The sequence below is a fragment of the Lissotriton helveticus genome, chromosome 10 (assembly GCF_964261635.1).
Source record: "Lissotriton helveticus chromosome 10, aLisHel1.1, whole genome shotgun sequence".
Classification (NCBI taxonomy): Eukaryota; Metazoa; Chordata; class Amphibia; order Caudata; family Salamandridae; genus Lissotriton; species Lissotriton helveticus.
This window is the reverse complement of record NC_136071.1, coordinates 142353116-142372975: the sequence shown is the minus strand read 5'-3', so window position 1 is coordinate 142372975 and position 19860 is coordinate 142353116. Positions and strand designations below refer to the sequence as shown.

The 19860-nt window shown below is 43.4% G+C and overlaps 2 protein-coding genes across 4 annotated transcripts in view; one reads left to right on the top strand and one right to left on the bottom strand.

Annotated features, from left to right (window-relative positions):
* MAFK (MAF bZIP transcription factor K) overlaps positions 1 to 19860 on the bottom strand; it is a 198217-nt gene that overhangs the window by 161643 nt on the left and 16714 nt on the right. For 2 of the 3 annotated variants that reach the window (XM_078664958.1, XM_078664960.1), the window contains exon 1: positions 537 to 665. Coding sequence is in view for 1 of the 3 variants with exons in the window: in XM_078664957.1 (XP_078521083.1) it covers positions 15166 to 15175 (10 nt within the window). In the remaining 2 variants the exon portion in view is untranslated. Of the gene's footprint in view, positions 1 to 536; positions 666 to 15165; positions 15322 to 19860 lie in introns of those variants that run through there. The other variant, XM_078664957.1, reaches the window with a different exon arrangement.
* The window catches only part of LOC144786032 (lysosomal alpha-glucosidase-like), an 828834-nt gene continuing 809715 nt past the window's right edge, over positions 742 to 19860 (top strand). The window contains exon 1 of the mRNA XM_078664954.1: positions 742 to 964. The gene's annotated coding sequence lies outside the window, so the exon portion shown is untranslated. The remainder of the gene's footprint in view (positions 965 to 19860) is intronic.

Below are 19860 nucleotides of genomic sequence, written 5' to 3'. Positions count from 1 at the left end.
AACTGAGCCGGAGGCTGCCAAATCCCTGCCAGAGGCCGCCACACAAATATGTATCCATCCTCAGAGGATTATTATATTAAGGATATATATTGGCGCGGGCGCCCTCTGGGGTTTGGTGGCCCTGTGCAGGTGCACAGCTTGCACATGCCCAAGGCCGCCCCTGGCGCCTGGGACTGTTTAGCGTGTGGTAGGGCACCACTCTTATCACAAAAATAAAATCGATACAATGTTTGAATGCCAATTTATTTACACCTTATTCCTCACCTCCACCGAGCCATCCCTAGCGGATTGACGCCGGCGAGTTCAGCTTTTAAAAACAGTGGGCACAGTGACACAGACCGCCAGAAATAATAGGCTATGCGTCACAGTGCTCTGAGACGAAAAGATGCGGTTTACAAGTCCATTACTCGAGGTGCCAAAGTTAGGGTTTTATCTTTGCATTCCGATACTAGTTCTGAAATCATAATTTGATATAGAAGACTACATAGAGCACCTGTTCACAATTTAACGAACACCAGAAATGTTCAATTGCGTACATTATTCAGCACAGTATGACGGAACACGGCGAGACCTTAAACTGCCTTTCTGGTCACGCTTCCTCATCCACGAGTCAGGGAGTCACATGTTTGCTGTACGGCTCCTCCCACCCGTAACAAGATGCAGGTCCTCTTCCTCATGACTCGCATATTACATGTCCCGTCATGCTCTCCACGCCTCTGAAGTAATAAACTCCTCCCCCTCAGCAAAGGAAGGGTCGTCGCGTCTGTACACAAACCCACGCAGCTCTCCGGCAGAGACAGGGTGACGTCACGGACGTCGGCCGCCGTAGCCTGCCACTGGCTGCTGGAAATATACAGGAAGTGGGTCGCTGAAATGGGAAGAGGGGTTTAAAGTCACCATAGCTCGTTCAACTGAGGAGATACGGGACGAAACGCAGAGGCAAGCCACGGCGGGAAGCAGACAGGTAAAATAGCGTCTCAGCGCAGGTCTGCTGCAGACTACCTCGGCTCGCACACGAGCCACACGTTTCCCCCTCTTTAAAGACAAACCGTCTCTTTACCCCCTGTTCACATACGAAAGGCAATTTAGTAATGCACACAAGTCAATGTATGTTTGGCTAAGAAAACAGGCTAAAAAACAAGAAAACCACAACATAGATCTTTATTTACGACGATGCCAATCCCTACAGCTGTAGTGACGCATACTGACTAAAGGTCGATCAATGGGGAACTTGATCACAAGAAGATCTGTCGGGATGTCCGGTATGGTTTTGTTTTAAGCTAGTTTTCCACGGTGGGGACGCCATTTTCATTTACTTTGCAGAAATACATTTTTTTTTTATTCTACAGAGACCAAGCGATGTAGGCGCCATCTGATTAATCCCTATAATTGATAATTCGCGTTCGCTCTTGTACATGCTACTTACGAATAAAATAGTTCCAAGTCTTTCACGGGTGGCAGTCCGGGTCCTACACTGAATCATGCTACAACGAATACACACGTTCACGAACCATTCTTGCAAGAGATAAGTTCAACCGTACATATACTTTTTGCAGCTTGGCAGGTACTGCCCTGAAACTTAATGCAGCTTTCTTGCACTGTGAACCCATGAAGGCTCTGGAGCACATGAGCGACCCCGGCGCTGTTTGGGGAACTTGCTACCACCTACAAACGCTCAGTTTGTCATTCTGACAGAACCAACTCGATGGCATTTCCACCGTCCAGCTCTGGGACATCAAAGCGGATGCCCAGGTTAATAAGCACTGTTGTCATCGCGGTGCTCTTGGCTTGAGACTGTAAATCTCTGAAGATCATGAGCCAGACTATCTCGGTCACTTCCACCTTGTTATTATGATTATGTTCATGTCCTTATTTTCGAGATAGTAAACGTTCAATTATTTGTTTTCCTTATACTTTCAAATGATATTTTAAGGACACCTCTTGGTTTTATTCCATCCAGTGTATTCAAATTGTGAGACATTGCCAAATAGTAAAAACATTGAGAGTTCGAGTAAATACATTCATTTGATTGGAAATTTCAATAGAAAATGAGAGTAGAACTGTTTTATTTATACAACACCACCTTGGACAGTGGACCTATCAGCAAAAAGCAAGTCACCAATCCTATGTTTACCAAACAAATTAGTTTCCGACCATTAGCGTGCTATTTCTAAATGCCCTCTGTCCTAAGAGCACCACCCAAACCTGGGGTAAAGTGTCAATTTTTTGTCCAATTTAGAAGAGCACCGCTTTATAAATCATTCCAATCCAAATGGAAATACTGGATAACTCTCTTATTGTCTTTGTATACAGACGCCGAGTCTTGATGTACATTTTCAATGCTTGTTTAATATTCCATATTGTGAAAAGAAAAGCCAGCTGGCAAGCGGTGCTCTTCTAAATTGGACAAAAAATTAGAACTGTTTTATGTCTGCAAGATTCTTTCTCAAGGAACATTTTGGATACAGACTTCTTTTACTTGCACTATTTAATTCAAATACAGAATATTGTGCTCAACAACAGTAAACCACAGGTTTTTCACACACTTAATAAACAGTCAAAACAGACCAGTTTTGATGACCAGGTTACAGCAAACTTCCCCAGAGTTAATCAGATATTAAGTTTTTCTTTCACAAAACTATTCGTTCTTTTCAAACCGATCATAAAGGCACAAATTGATACAAAATATTCAACAGCAACTTATAAAACCATGTATACATTCAATAATTTAGAAATCTGAAAACGAGTTCATCAAATTACCGTACACATGATAAAAATAGAATCATAAAACCATTTAAAAAGCAGTTAAAAAAGAAAAAAAACTAATGGGCACTTAATAGAGCCTCGGGGCCTAGTTTTATCCTAATTACCACGATTTAAGACAACAGCCCTCCACTTTTCCTTTTTCTCATACAGGCCCACAAAAATGAGGCTAAGGAGAAGCAAACAAACGGATCTGGGAGGGCCTTTAAGAAATACAGTGTCACCCTGCATTGTTTAAAATTGTGGGACCTTAAGATTGGAAGGATGAATACTTTTCTTTCATTATGGTTTCTATTCACAGGTATGGAATTTTGCACCCTCAAAAGTAGTTTGTTACAAAAAATAATAATCCGAAGACTCCATTTCAGTAGGGAATTATTTTCCACGAGGTGCATCTTAACCAATCACCACTCCTCCGCTTTTAAAGTGAAGGCTGCTGATCATTTCTTTCAAGTATAGCATGTTTACAGTCACTGCAGCTTGATAGGCAATGCATAGGGTGTTGACGCCTGGAGAGAGTTCTTTCCTACTGCAGTGCACGTGATGTGCAGGCTACTTTACGACAAGGGCCTAAATCCTACTATTGATCAACTTTTAAAATCCTTTTTTCAGTCCTGTTTAGTCTGATCCCAGGAGGGTGTGGGGGGCACAAGTCAATAGACACAAAACAGAGAAGTCCTTGCAAGTATATAGAAATCGCAGAAACCTACTTTAACCCTTCTGCCGAAAACTACCTCCTCCTAGGTTGTATCCAGACAATGCTGCTACCTGACCTATGGACAAATAGGTCTAAGACGGCTGTGGACTGTAAAGGAAACTAACTACACTGGAATCTATCATGTCCTAAAGAAGGCCCTCTGTCAGGAGTCATTAGCAACCTTCTAGGTCACTTAAATAGTGTGTTACTAAGAGGATTTTGGAGACCTGTAGTACCAGTTATGTGAGGCCCCTTTATCTGGTGTGGAATTTGGCTCTAAAAAGGTCATAGGAGCTCGCTCAACAAAAGATGAATCTTAAGGTGTAGTTTGTGAAATCCCAGTTACATGATGTGCTGAATGGATTTTTTGGACTTGTTTGCAGTTGATAAACCTGTCAACATCATTGACCACAAGGATCTTCCACAGGAAATTGTGGGTTTACAGAGACAACCCCAATCCACCCGACAGTGGCACAGCCTCATCTGAAGACAAGATAGCATCCTACCTCTCAGAGGGTACTGTAGTCAGTCATGTGTTCTTTAGGGTCTTAAAGTAATCTCGGTCAATACAAACTCCTGACTTGACCAGATGGGTGGAACAGGCTTTCAAAATATTTCCGGATCTGAAGGCACAGTGTTATGTTATGTTAAAAGTAATTTGTAGAGCGCACGTTCACCAGGCGGTTTCTTGGCGCTGAGAAAGGATGGCAGCTGTATAAGAGTGAGTGTGACAGTGTGACCCTGCAGAACTATACTTCAGGTTCAACACACATAAATGAGGCTGGCCCATTAACCATGTGAATTAGGGCAACTTAACAATAGAGAAACTAATGGTTCCTTTGGGAGGTACTCTCAAACAAGCATGAAGAGAAACTGAATGATCCTGGAGTGGTTTGATATCCAACTGATATTCATAAACCGTATAAGTGATACAAACACAGCATTGTATTTGATTTTGAGTATTTAAATAAATCATACATCAAATATATTACTATCAAGACACTGTTGATATGCAAGGTGCTACAGTGTAAGCAAAGTGAATGGTGCAGTGCTATGTTATGGCAAGTTGTGTGGGTAAACACTTCAACGCTGGTATTAATAATGGCTGTCCATCACCTTGATATGAGCCTTTACCTTAATATACTTAAATGCAGGAATGTAGTGGTCCGATCAGTAGAAAAAGGACAGTCCGATTTTTGAAATGAGCATAATTTCGACCCTCATGGCAGACTAGGCAGAGGCCATCCTTAGGATGGTATTGGTACACTTTAGTAGCAGTAACCTAAAGGAAAAGGCCAAAAGTCCCTAGCAAATAAACACAACAATGCACACTGACCAGGGTGTTAGTGACTTCACTAATTCTTCTGTTGTCAAAAGTAGATGCTTGCGCATAAGTGACTTATTTGGAAATTAATAATTGAATGGGTGTTGAACGGGTTAGCCTAAAGCTTTCTCGAGTTGAACGTATCGTATCACCAGCACAGAACTAAAAGGTTTACAGTTAAACAAAATGTACCCGTCTTAATAGTCTGAACATAGATGTTATCAAAAGGTTTCTTCATAACCTATACAGAGGTACTTTTCAAACTAGAGTGGGTTAACGCTTGCAAGGTGGGGAATGTAGGGAATCTTGCTCCGACACTGCCAACACAGTACAACCAAATTACATACGGAGAACTAAGTTCATACTGCAGTAAAAACTAGCGCCTTTGACAAACATTACACACACACACACCGGGTACAATGAAAATCATGAAGGTAAAAATCCACAGAACATTACATTTCCCAGTTCATGTTGTTATTACAGTTTAATAGAGAAGCACCAGAATGACCTCAACTTTGCGCAAAGCAAGAAAAGTTTGTGATTAGCATTCGCTAAACAAATATATACATTTGTCAAAGCACCCTCCATATTAAAAATCACAATGGTATGTATATAACATACATTCTGTAAAATGGTCATACAAGCACCATGCCTTTTTGCATCTAGTAAATTAAAAACTATTAGCCACAGACAACCATTTAAGATGAACAGAACTTAAAATGTGAGCCACTCAGGTAGGCACAAAGCAAGTTTAGGTGCTATTAAAATCACCATCTTTAATCTATAAGTTTAAATGATTGAACAACTTCTGGAAATCGCAGTCTCCCCTTTCCAGGAATGCAGCTGACCTGAGGAGTCTTAGTATTTTGATACACGTGCCACATCATTTGCCTGACAGGAGTTTCTGCTGTTTTTAGTTAACTTTGAGTAAACACCCTGTGTGGCTATGAGCTATTTGTGAACAGGGTTGTAAACTATAGAGCATTATATTTTCTTATTTGACCTCTAGAGATATCCCCAATCTGTATCCTTCCAATTAGAGCTAAGTGAAAGTTATTCACCCCAAAGCAAATCAAGGGAACTAGCTAGCTGTAAAACTGAGCATGTATCTAGCAGGAAGCTCACGAAAAGCTCTGGTAAGGCTTATTGCAATAGCTCCGCCACCACATCCAGTCCAACTGTCTTACTTTGGAACCCAGAGGTCTCCTTCACTGAAGGCATTCCAGGATTGAACAGCTACACATAATGGTGAAGATACCACACACCTTCCCTCTTTCAATTGAGCTACCCATTCAGTATTTATAGAGATCATAAGCAAACTACTTTAAACCATTAAATAGAAAATTGCAACTTATACACAAAGTAGTGAGCTAGTAGACCATTCAAATATAATTGTAAGAAATCTACATTTTGTGCGTGGTTACCTGGGATTTTTCGCCTTTTGCTGGACCCATTATTTTTAGGTGTCGCCTTGGCAGCGCATGCGCTGTCTCAGCAAGAAATAAAGTAATCCCTATATGTTGGCAAGCAGCCGGTAGTTTCTCCTGCCGCTTGCCATTTGCTGAATGTTTTTATAGCTTTTGTTATCTTGGTTTTGACTGGCTGTTGATGGCAAACTGACTTCCGTGTAGTCCGGAAGCAGCGGCCACCAACTACAGTTTTCGTCCGCACTGTTTGCACTCTCTTTGTCTCGCGTATCTCTGCCTCACGTAAACATGGCAGTGGCACATGCGCAAGGAGCCGGTGTGCGCGAGGGGTGGGCAGCGCATGCTGCTTGTTTTAGTTGTTAGTAGAAGGAGGAGACCCCCCCCCCAAACGAGGGTAACTTGAGTTGTACATGCACAGGTCCTGTGAAGGAGGGGTAGTGGCTGCCCCCAGAATCATCCTTCGATTTCTGCACCCTCTATTACTCCCCCGCTGACCTCCGAGAAATAACCGGATTTTTGAGCCTCATTTTCTCTTTATCTAAATCGCCTCTCTATCTATCTATCTATCTATATATATATATATATATATATATATATATATATATATATATATAGAGAGAGAGAGACAGACTTCATACCACCAAAAATGTTTGGAGCTGCAGTGCAACTTTTTTTTTTTAAAATGTGTTTAGCCAGCACAGCAAATACCATGCGGTACACCTCAATTGGATTAAAGTGGCCGCACTTATTCTTTTGTTCATTACGATCCCCAAACACGGGCGTATTAGTTTCTTTTGTTATTTAATTTAAATTAGTGGAGCGGGGCAAGAGATAAAGTAATTTGCCACTACCAAGAGTTTTTTTTCTTGAATTAAAAAGCGCTTTACAATATGCTAATTTAAAACGCGCTTCCCTGTGTCTTTCAAACCCCCCTCGCACAACACTCTCACCCGGTCCCTCACTCATCCAAAGTGAATGCGTCCATCTGGTTTGTGGCGACATCTTGTGTTTTTTAGGTCCCTAGAGTAAATGGTTCGTGCGGAGCAAACTTTGCTCCACGTGGCACGAAACGCTTTCCTCCTGCCTGGCTCTCCTGCAACGCTTTTACATTTTTTTATTAAACCAGCACGGCACGTACCGCTCGGCACGCCTCTGTTGGATTAAAGGTTGCTTAATGGGTCTCGCCTTTGAGACAGTTGAAGCTATTGGCATTATTTTATTTATTTAAATAACGAGGTCTTTAATTTATCTATTTTAAAAAACCAACACATAAATAAGTTGTCATTTACAATGCCAGTAGCTGAAACCCTCGCAAATGCGAGACCTATTGCATTGCAAATGCTTGTTTACTTATGCACTTCGTCCCTGCTTACCAGCAGTTAAGGGCATGTGGTCCATGTTCTGCCATAGTCTAATTGGCATACTTTTAATTGGTATATTTAAATTACATACAAGTCCCTACTGTTTAGTACAAACTGTTGACAGGGCCTGGAAGTTAAATACCTCTAGTGGACTGTAGCACCTATTGTGCCATGCACTACAGTGGCAGTGAAAACATGGCTTCAGGCCTACAATGGTAGCCTGACTGTAGAAGGGTAAAAACTACAATTAGACCTACCAAAATAAATCATTTTGATAGGTCAATACCTTCCTTTTAAATATTAATAAGTCACAGCCTTGCAGCCCACACTACATGTAGTTAAAAGTAGGATATGTAAAAATGTAATGTTAACATGTCTTTACAGTGACTAGCAACCAAAACGTATATTTTCCTAGCTATCCCATGTAGGAAAAAAGAGTACAGATTAAAATACTAACACTGTATTTTTGGCAAGGGATCAGCTATAAACATTATGAAACTACTATTTTTATTAGTTATTAAAATCCAATTTAATGGTGAACTCTGATTTGTAAAAAATAAGAATTTGTAACTTTTAGTAAGTTAATTTTTCTATGCCTGAAGTTTCTGGAGGCTAATTTGCTCTCCAGATTCTCCCAGCCAGCAATTAGCCTTGAATCGGAGTGACATGCCTCCCAGCAGAAAACAGGCCAACCTGAATGGGCACAGGGGACTACTCTTAACTCCACCGAATATACAGGGTGGCACTGTGAGCATCCCTTTTTGTTTTGTTTTTTGTCCCTTGTGTCCACTTGAAAGGGTAAAGAAGAGGATGCCAAGACAATTCTTGTGGATGCACTGCCTTGTTGATGAGGTACTCTGCTTTTGCCCTCCCTGATTTCAGGCTCTCTGTTTACATATAACCCTTGAGGCACACTTGAAATGGGAAATAACTAGATGCCAAGACCATTATTATGGATCCTCTATCTTGTTGCTGAACGACCCTGGTTTTGTCCTACTAGTCTTCTGTCTCTTAATTGATTGAGGTTACAGTAGCTGCTTCAAACTGGATTTTAGTGAATAAATGTGGCACCTCCAGGAACCCACTTCAGAACAAAGATGGGGAGAATAGAAGAGGCTATATCGGTTGTCTGTCCTTCTTGTACCCAGGACAAAGAAGTAGACTCAAAGGGTTAGAAAGTCTACTCCCTGTTTAAGCGACCTAGATGCAACCAGCTACAAGAGGACTTTCCTGCAACTGCCCAGCCGCAACTGGACCTGGATTGGACACTGCTGTTTGCCTCTGACTGACACTCTGTCAGCCATTAAGTGCATCCATCCCCTGAGGTCCAGGGGGAATTATAGAAGTGCACTCTTGTTATGAACTGCGACCTAAAGGGCCAAGTCAGAAGGTAGAATATTTGAACAGTGCGAACCTGGAGTATCCAACCTGTGTTCCATTACAGCCAGCCTCAAATTACGTCAAGGTCCTGGTCTACTGCGACCATTAATAATCATTGGCGCTTTGTGGCACATTTTCTACCTAAAACTTTGAAAATTGCCCTTATTAGATTTTTTTGTCATTTAGTTTATTAGATTGTACTCCATTTCACTAATTGAGATTGTTATTGTTTTGTATTTTTATGTTATTACTGTTTAGTACTGCATAAATATGCTGTGGCTGAAGAGGGTTCATTGACTTTGGATAGCCACTTGACAAGGTCCTAGTTAAGTTGTATACTTTTGACAAGAAAGCTCAGAGTGGGAAACATTTGAATTTTACGTCCATGGAAGGTCCCTTTACCTGATGAAGATTTCTTTCTTTGGACTTAGTCACTTTTTTGGAGTTTGGAATTTTCCACTGGGGCATTAGTTGCAGACTGTAGCAGAACAGGGCTCCACAAGGCCAGATACCTTCTCTCCAAGGTCCAGCTCAATCAGATTTGCTGCTGTGGAAAAGTTCAACTGCCTGCTATTTAGACCGGAGGCGCATGTCCTGGGTGCTGTACACTTTTGAAGACAGACCGCTGGCGGTACTTCCGTTTTTAACTTATTGAGGCTACGAGGCAAGCTAATGATACGGAAGTGATTAATACCACATATTTGTGGCCTCTTATAATTTCGTGATACTTAATAACAATGATATTTTTTTAGATCTCATGTTTATCAATATTGAAGAATAGTGGATGTCCACTTCATGGTAAAGGAAATGCAGGCTCCACCAGTACTATAGAGATTTTGACAGACTTCTGATAAACATCGCTAATCTTAACATAGGATGTCTCTCAGCCCCATGATCAAAGATAAAATTGTGTAAAATGGGAATGAAATAATTTTCCTGAGGAAGGTGCTGGCTACTAATCCATTGCCCACTGAAACGCGTCTATGCCCATATGAGTGGCTACTACATTAAGTACATGGAGACAAAGATTTCGAATGAAATTTAAAACATAATTGAATATTGATTAGGTTTCGACCTGGCGAAGGCACGCAGTGCCCCGCCCATGACAAAATCTTTTGTTTAGAGTATGTGGCTTGGGGATCCGCCCATTGGCTAGCTCCATAAATGGAGGCTAGCCATTGGAACAGAGATCTGTCCGTCAATTGCGGAGCAGATTCGGGGGCGTTCCGGCCATTTTTACTCATCCTGCCCCTTTGTACACGACAGTGCGGCGGTGGGCGGGGTTTATTTTTCTGGTGCGTCCATGTTTGTGTTCTCATTCCGCGGCCGACCGCCAACAGAGTAAGCCTTCCCGCCCCCCCCCCCGTCCGTGTGCTTCATGTTTTTCAGAGTGCACATTATCAACGGAGGAAGCCTTCCCGACCCCCCCTCCCGCTGTCCGTTCCCGCCCCCCCCTGTCCGTGTGCTTCATGTTTTTCAGAGCGCACATTACCGCGGCCGTGGGCGGGGTTGCCGAAATGCCTGCTCCGTGCTGGGCCTCCGTTGTTCCCCAGGTGAGTGCTTGTTCCGTTTGTTTTCCGTCTTCTGAGTGTGTCGTCTCTGTTTTTTTGGTGCATGGATTTTCGTTTTCCTTTGTATGTCTCATGTCGTCTCCCTGTTATCCAGTGAGAGCACGCAGCTTCTGGACAGTATTTCGTTTCTCTCTGCTCACAGTTCTCCCGGGGAAGTTTCTCAGTGCTTGAAGTTTGGCGATTCGTAGATAACTTCCCCTTTGTGCCTTTCGTAGAAGTGATCTCTACTGTGTGTGACACCCTCCCATGCACACTTCCCTCGGGTCATCTATATGGCGACTAGTTGCGTCTAAGCTTCTAGCAATGGGTTTTATTTCATCAGTGAGGCACTCTGGGAGTTGTAGTTTTGGTTCCGCTCCCACTGCTGTGTCCGCACGCACACTTAGTTAGCTCACTCTAAGTGGTCGAGGAAGTAGCTTGAAAAGTGTGACTGGGCTGGGTCAGCGCGGACACAGAAGTGGTTGGTATGTGACCTGTTCGCCGTGACCCTCCCCTAACCTGCCCCCACGGCGCTCCTCCGGTGCAGTGACCTTTCATGCATGGCCTCTCCTGCAACCCTCTTTGCTGCCAGGACACCTTGGTGCACTAACTCCATAAGCGAAGTAAGGCAGCGACATAAAGTCGAGAGTTACCAATCGGTGCACTGAATAACATTAAATTAACTACTACTAACACCTGTTGTTTAAAGCGCATATAAAAATTAGAAGGGCAGCATCAAGTGCTATATACAATAGTTATCATTACAGTGGTCATAGGTCACCCGTGCACCTTTCGGTAAATAGTCTGGGGCTGGCAGAAATTGTCACCGATGACGGCTGTACAGACAGCGAGCACTACTTTCAAGGGCAGGGTGCTTGTGCAGACGGTATGCTCATGTTCAACTCACTGCTCTACTGTATGAACTACCTAGCAAGCTCTTTAGTACAGACCGCAGCGCTCACTTTCAGGTGCAGAATAAACCGCATTGTCTACAGGGCCCAGGTCTCACTTGCACCGTAATTATTTGCGAAGAGATACCCCATTCAGACTGAACTTTCCAAACACTTGCCTCATCCATCGCATTTTGTTGGAGAGTTTAATCTGGACCCCCCCCAAACAAAGGTAAAAACACCTAGGCTCAACCTGGCCGAGCAGCAGAGAGCCGAACAGATCTGTTCATGTATGTGTCACGAGTGTAAGCTGCAGCGAACGGAGCTACACACTGCTGCATGTGTGCCCCAGGAGAGCAGACAATCATGTCTGCCAAGTCGAAAGAAGACAGAAGGCCAATTGCAGCTATTGCTGTACCCTCCTCCTGCCTCAAATGCCAATTGTGGGGATGAAGGAGGCCACACCACAAGATGCCTCTCATTGCATCAAATCATGCACCCAGACCAATCTATTGACTCTGGATGGAGGAGAGCAAAATCGTGGCCTAGAACCATTCTTGCCCCTGCCTGTGGAATGTGCAGAACCAGAGTGGTCAGAGCCAACCCATCTGTCAAGAGTACTGGGTCCAGCCAATGGCGAAGACTGGCCCAGCTGAGAGACATCAGCACCACTTCCTGAAGGCTTCGGTTTCTGCCCCCCCCCCCCCCCCCCAGTGGAACATGTGATGCGCGAGGGTCTGCCCACAATCCTGAACATATCACGCTGTTCTGAGGTGACCGGACATGCCAGTGCTTTCTTGGAAGGTATCAGGCCTATCGGGCTCTCTTGAAGCTTCAGAGTATGAGAAGACTAGTGAGCATTAAATACAGTGGTCACAAATTGCTGAGCCTGGCCGTGTACTAGATAAGACTTCAGTTGGTTGAGCCACAAATGCACCTGCACTAGCATCCACAGACTTGAGGAAAGAACGGACTAGGGAGACACCACTTTTTGAGATGGAGATGAAATAGGAGGAATCTTGTATGTGCAACTTCAAGCTGAAAAGCCATCACTTTTGCGCACGCATCATGGCACCACCTTGGCATACAACGTAAATCAATACGGATGATATTTTATTCCCCGGCACAAAAGGCTAACAGGATATTAAATGGCACACAACCAGTGCTGGGCATTATGCCCTATTTTTTATATTTTTTATTATTTCTCTTGGTATGTGATTTTTCTAAAAAGGGAACAGCACAGAAGAAAGAAGTTGTTTCCAGTGTACTGACGATATAGTCGCCTACTGTACACCCAATATTTTGTGGAAGGTCCTCTTTTCCCACAGCCACCTGCATGATTTCCTGCTATAGACAAACCTATTTCCGGACTGCTGTGGCAGACACTGAAGTAGTTCCTTTGAAACACGAAGGTACCGATTAGAAGTGGGTCAGAGTTCCCAACCTGTGCGCAAACCCCCGTTTGCAAAGAGTTCAGAATTAGGAGGTGGCTGATATTTAGTGCACTGGGTAATTACCGGATGTGTTAAATAGCTCTCCCTTTGTTGAATTTAGGCGGGGCAAATATGCCACAATTTAGAAGGTAAAAATGTGCATGGTATCCCTCAGAAACTCGTTATAGGTGCTACTTATTGCACCTAATAAATAACAAACCCCAGAGTATCGTTATTTAACTAAAAGAATAAACAAGCATTTACAATGCAACGGTTTCGCCTTTGGAAAAGTTTGAGCTATTGGCATTGTAAATGACAAAATTTGTATTGATGTGTTGGTTTTGAAAACCGATAAATAAATGGCATTGTCATTTACATTGCCAATAGCTCTAACTTTTCCAAAGGCGAAACCGTTGCATTGTAAATGCTTGTTGACTAGTGTATTCTCTCACTCTCTAAATAGGAACTAGTTTTCCTTTGCACTGTTTCCCATTTGTTATGAAATGCTTTTTATGAAATGTTGATTTCACTGTGTTTTCTGTATTCGTGTCATCATTTTTAACAATTGATTAGGACTGTATTTTTGATAGGGTTGAATATATTGCTACTGATGCTTGGTATGTTTTTAACTTTTGCCTTGAATAAATTGCATATACTATTTTCATATTTTGCCAGTTTGCATCTCCTCCTTGTTCATTTTTGTATGCATAGAATGAATGTGTTTGTGATAATACCTATGTTGGATGTGTAATATTACCCAAAGGGGATTACTTTTTTGACAATAGTGGGAAAGCAGGGGAAACTTGAATCTTCAGCCTTGCAGCAACCCGCCTTTGTCAGATCCGCTTGGAAGAGTAGTTCCGGTCCTCGAGAGATCTTTGCAGCTAAAACGTTCCCAAGTCCCTGGTTTCAGGAGATGTTAGTACATGTTCACACAGTCAGTGTTTCCAGGACCTTGCAGACCACACTTCGCGGTCATGACTCACTACAGCAGAACCACCAACAGGGTCCAGGGCAAATCCAGTTGAAACTGGTCAGCTGCACAGTTACAGAAATGGCTTCTTGTGGCTTGTTGGGTCTCTATAGCTTGAAGAGTAGGTTGATCTTTGAATCTGTTAAATTTTCCCCGGTACAAGGAGAGCAGGTCCAGTGTTCTAGACTCTTCTTGTGTCTCAGACGGAAAGTTCAGTCCTCTTCTGATCTCCCAGGTGTCCAGTAGTGTTCTGAGGAGGATAGTGTGTGTGCCACATGTATGCCTGTGGGTGGGTGACTTCTATCCCCTCTCTAAATAATAGGGTGAAAGTTCCCAGGAGTAACCCCAATCACCTTTACAGTACTTACTATGTGCCCTACAGCAAACAACCCCACAGTGTCCCTCTTTCCTTAAGTCCAAGATGATAAAACCTTTCTTTCCTTGTGCAGAGCCCCAGGCCAACCCACCTGGATTGTTCCTGGGCACAGCCCAGCTGGCCATCCTGTTAGAGCAACAGAAACGCTTCCCCTCACCCAAGGCTTTGTCCTGCTCTGGAAGCAGTGTTTACAACTCAAGGGGGCTATTAAAAGGGTAGGGGGCAGTTGGAGCCCTGCTAATGGGCTTCCAGTGGTTTGTGATAGGGAAAAGGTAACTTTATAAAAGTACCATTTCCTTATAATTTATTAAAAATCTGATTATACCAAAATCATTTTCTGTTGTTTTTACTGATTCTAAATGCCCAGATATTTGTTAGTAAGAATACAAAGAACACTCCTAGTATACAGTCATTTTTAATTACCACTAATGGCCTCCCTTAATGACATGACTCCCTGAACTTTTTGGCACACTAGCACAAGCTTTCTGTAGGTCCTCTGCTAAACAGACCCAGCCTAAAATGCAATTATTTGTGCCAGAAAGCAGAGTTCAACACTGTTGAAAAATACCAATATAATGCCACTGTATTGCATTGAAGACAACAGAGTTTTATACCAGTAACTAAAAGCTTACATACTTCCCCAAATATTTTTATGAAATGTAATATGCCACTGGTACCCCAGGAGGGTGTGTGTGGGAGAGGGGGGTCGGAAAGCTGCTTGTAAGCTTCATGCAAGGTAAAGTAAGCGAGTAGTAGATGATTGGTTGGTATTTGCTTGCAGCCCCAGATTGCACAAGAACTAAATTCCCACTGCTGTAGCCGAGAAGGGAATGGGAGATGAGCAGTAACTTAAAAACCTAAAATGTTAATATTAACAGACTTCCAACTCTAGGTGAAAGAACATACAAAATAAAATACTCCGATTACAAAACGAGAGGATTCCTGTGTGCTATCATTACAAGTTACTAAGCTACACCTTACTTCTACGTACCTGCCAACATCGCATGTAGTAATTGACATGTTGGGTCCCAATAAGGCACCTGCTACAACCCTCAATGGAAAATGATCAGGTACCATTGTATTTGAGCAAGAATAGGGAAAGAAGGGATGAATGGCAGAACATGCCGCAGTAAGCAGTGCTCTTGAACTAAAGGAGAAGGAGAAAGAAAAAAGTCTTAATGTAGCATTATTACAAAAATGAAGTATTTGTGCAAGAGACTGAAAAACAGTGTGTCTTTTTCCAAGATGGGCTTTAATCGTGGTGCAACCGGCACACGATGAGGTCAGAAATGGTGTAGTATGTTATTTTTTTATTTAATTTCTAAATTTAGTGCCATGCATTTTGCACAGACCATTTCCATGTCGCTGAGACTTTGTACAAAAAAGTTCTGCATTGTGAAACATAAAATAACCACTTTCTTATTTATCAAAAGTGCCAGAAATCATAACATACGATATAGTGTCTTATTTTACACGCTAAAAAAGAGGTATCAGACAGATACCCTTTCAAAGATTCATGCTTCTTATGTCATTCAGGGCACTTTGTTTTTGATACACTGCCATTCTGAGATCTGGGGCAACCCAGTTATTGAGTCATAGAACATTTGTCTCTGGGCCTTCTCCTTCCCTTTTATAGGGAATGAACCATGCCCCCTTTCTTTACCGAATTCACAACACTTAATCTCAAACGTAACCTATACATAACCTTTTCTTTGATCTACATGTGAGGTCAACATTCGTGGATCGTGTTTTGTTATTTTCAATATCTAAATATTAATATTTCAAAAAATTAGACCACTTCAATTATAAGTATGAGATTAGCACTTGACAGGTTCTTTGAATTAAAGGCTTGCAACACTTCACCATCAAATGTATGGACTTGCATCAGCAAAAGTTAAATGAAACATTTTTATTTTGTGCATACTGTAAAATGGGGGGTGCTCAGGAGCGAAAGGTGTTCTCAAACCATCAGACTATTGTGTGCAAAACAAATAATTTCTTGTACTATTCAAGCTTCTGAAGTGTCAAAGTCAACTCGCAACGTTTGACTTAAAGTTCAGTAGATAAGCTTGGGAACCAGATTGCATGCAAGCAACAAACAAACCTAAGCATTGGTAAAGTTAATAGGTCATGTTATCAGGCTAGCATGTGCATTGGTAGCACATTAGAGTAAGACACTCCAGAGGGAACCTGCAGGAACGTAAAGAGTGGGCTACAGTTATAAAGTAGCCCTTAATGCAGCTCAGCGCAAGCACTAGAGTGCAAGTACAACCAACAGCAATAGTCCTCCTATAGGCTGGCCAAGATGCGATTGATAAAGTCTTGAGCCAATGGATGAAAGACTGCAACAGGTATATATTTAGCAATAGGTCAGTTTGAAACCTGCGTTGTCAAAACCAGACCTAAATATCATTAGCAATAGGTCAGTTGAAACAACTGTGCTGTCAGAACCCAGATCTAAAAACTGATACGACAGGCAAAGCAAATGTTACACTGTTCTCTAGTGTAACTGAGCCAATACACATACTCGCCAAATTATTTCTCTGTATGCTGTTCAGGGGCTCAACTAAACCGGAATTTCAGGGGGATGGTGGAATGGATAGAGCTGACACTTTAAACGCTGGAGGCATAGCTAAATTCGGCCTAAGGTTTAAAATAGTTTGTGGGTGATCCCGTTATTTATGTTGCAGTTTTATATAGCACAAAGTCGACCTGAAGGTATTGGAGCGCTTTACATGATCACCAGCTACATTACAGAAGGGCACATCATTATTATTTTAGCATTGGGCGATTAAAGGCAACATTAACCATAAATTTATATAACGCAGCAAGCCACCTTGCTGCAATGAGTTTAGTGAGAGGGCAGGTAACAGTGTATAGCACATTCCTGTCCTTTCCTTACACTGGCACACTTTTGGCTTCCTAGCATTAATGCAGGCACCAATGCACCATGTTGCAATGGTGCCTGCATTGGAGAAAGGATTGTTTTTGTGCAGGAAGGGGCACTTTCCTGCACAAAAACAATCCTCATAGGCAGAATGCAGCACACGTAGAAATAGGAAAAATAAACATATTTGTCCTTGTTACGCCGCCCTTGGGGAGGTGTAAGGTTTTGACGCATTCCCAAGTTTACCACTAATTGTAAATCTAGGAATGTGCCAAAATACATGGGTGGATGCGCGGGAACACCCATGTAATGCCTCTCTGGGGGAGAGTAACACAAATCAGCGATTTACGCTGCTTGCGTTACCCCACATTTACCAATATAACAAAGGAAGGAGGTACTGTTCCCATCAGGAAAAGAAGGTAAGATAGGATGGAGAAGAAGGAATACTAAGGATTACTTCTTCGTGCCCTCGCACATCCCGGGGGAGGTCATGCTTAATCATCAGGCGTGCTTTTTGAAGGGCCGGTGATGCAATGCAATATGGGCCCCATGATGGGTCTCTTTAGCTGAGCTCTTTTTATTGGTTAGCCGTATAATAAACGGATTGTATTTAAGGGCATCAAGAATATGCAAGGTGAGGTGGGTGGGTGTAGTATGTGAGGGGGTTAAAACTGGCTAAGAGGTTCCTAATAAGGTTTCATTTGGTGGCTCTCTATCAAAAAATTTCAAAACATGATACGCTTAGTGACTGACTCGTAGGGTTGGACAGTACGTTTTTTAATCTCCTTGAACTAGGTATCTTCTAGGGGAATACATTTGCTCCTTTCCCAAAGAGTTTCTCACCAAGGAACGAGAGGGTGTCTCAGGCAAGAGTCTAGAGTATTCCCCTGGCCTCTCTCCACCAAGTCTCTTTCCTTTTCATGCTGGTTGTGTCCCTCTAACATCCACTTCTTGTCTCAGTGTACCTCTCTCCTCCCAGCAGCTTCTCTTGCTGGGTCTCCCATTCTTACATCTACCGCTCTTTATCCACCTCTTCCTTCGATGCATTACGCTTTAACTATCACCTCCTCTTCGATCACTGGTTCTGCCCATCATACCCTAGAGATGTGCAAGTAATGGAAAGCTGGAGCCAAACTCTAGCATAAAGCCTGTCTCTCTCAGCTTGAGGTCCTTCCTGTTGGTACCTCAAGACCATACTGAGCAAAGCTTTCATCTGGCTTCTGCCTCTCTTCCTCCACCCAAGATATGGTGTTACAGTAGTCTCCGCTTGGTTCAACATCCTGTGATTCTGGGTAAATCACTTCATCCATACGTGGCTACACATGACATGTGCCATTGTGTAATGTAACTGGTGCTTATGTAACGCACTCCGATATCATTGGGTCGAGTTTTCGCTATTTCTTTAAAAACATGCAGAAAAACGCACTAAGAAGAAAAAGCAAAGCCTAAACCTAAGGAAAAGCAAATATATACTCATTCACTGGCTAATTTGTACAAAATGAAACCAGAAACCATTGATACATTTCTACTTCCCCACTTAAATCATGTGATCTTAGGTAAATATTTTATTTCACCAAAACTCTTGTTTATTTTGTGTGTTTGAAAGCACTTTCAAAAACATGAGTTCAGACTACCAGTTGCACAAAACTATCACTTTTAACAAGTACTTCTCAGTGCAGTGCTGTAATTAGGGGTGGGCAGTGTAGACGGGCCCTGTGTACCAAGAGTTGGGGTGATATCGGATGGTGGGGTAGGAACAGGCAGTACACTAATTCTTGGTGTCAATGAGGGTTTTATTGGTATTCCGCGTTGGGTTTGTAACATGAGAGTTCTCCTGGTACGGAACGTGAGTCTCTCCCTCGCGAACTGACTGGGTTCCGTTGTGGCGTTTGGTAGGTCTTCCTCTCCTAGGTTGGGTTGGGTGGCCCCCTCGAGGTCTGGTCACTGCTGGCGGGGTGTTTGACAGCCGTCGTCGTGGCTCCGGTGACCCAGGGAAAGGGGAGACCAAGCAGAAAGGGGCCGTTAGTTTCAGCGTCCACTGGGAGGGCATGCACCGGGGGACCCAGGGGTGTAGTGTAGGGGACACCACTCGTGACCACACAACTCAATAACAATGCAGTGTGGGAGTGAGGAGAGGAAACAGACTGTGAGGGGGGAGTAAACGCAGGATAATGGACACAAGAGGGGGAAGGGGGACGTAGGACCTCACACGGGGCTATTTACACTAAAGTACACGCTTGCTCCCCACCCAAGTCGCCATACGCTGACGTACCTGGGCAAGCCACGCTCCTCCCCCGGGAGAGTGGCACGGCGACTCGCAGGGTCGTTGGCCTCCTGGCTTCCCCTCGGTCGCTCCTCCGCTGGCTTCCAGCTGTTCGTCGGGTTCTCCGCTTCTTCCTCCGTTTCTCTCGTCTCCGGTTCCTGATTCTCCGTCTTCTCTCTTCTCCGGCACTTCGGGGGTGACGTCACACGCCATCCACATTGCTTCCTCTCTTTTGACCAATCCAGGCCGGCTGACGTGAACAGTGGGCGGTTCCTCCTTCTCCGTGTAAGTCCAGTTAAAGGAGCCGCGTTCTTCCTCGGCATACTCCTCGGACTCCGTTTCCCAGGGATCAGTCTGCAAAGAAGGAGGACGTGCCGGGTCAGTACCAGGTGCCCACCAGTCACTTGCAGCGCAACCCCCTATAGCACGCGGCCTCACCCTGTCACAGGCAGAAAACTACGCTGACTGCGGAGTGGATGAAGCCAGCCACCCCTGCTCCCAGGCCCAGTCCCTGCTTCTGAAAGCAGCCAGGCCGG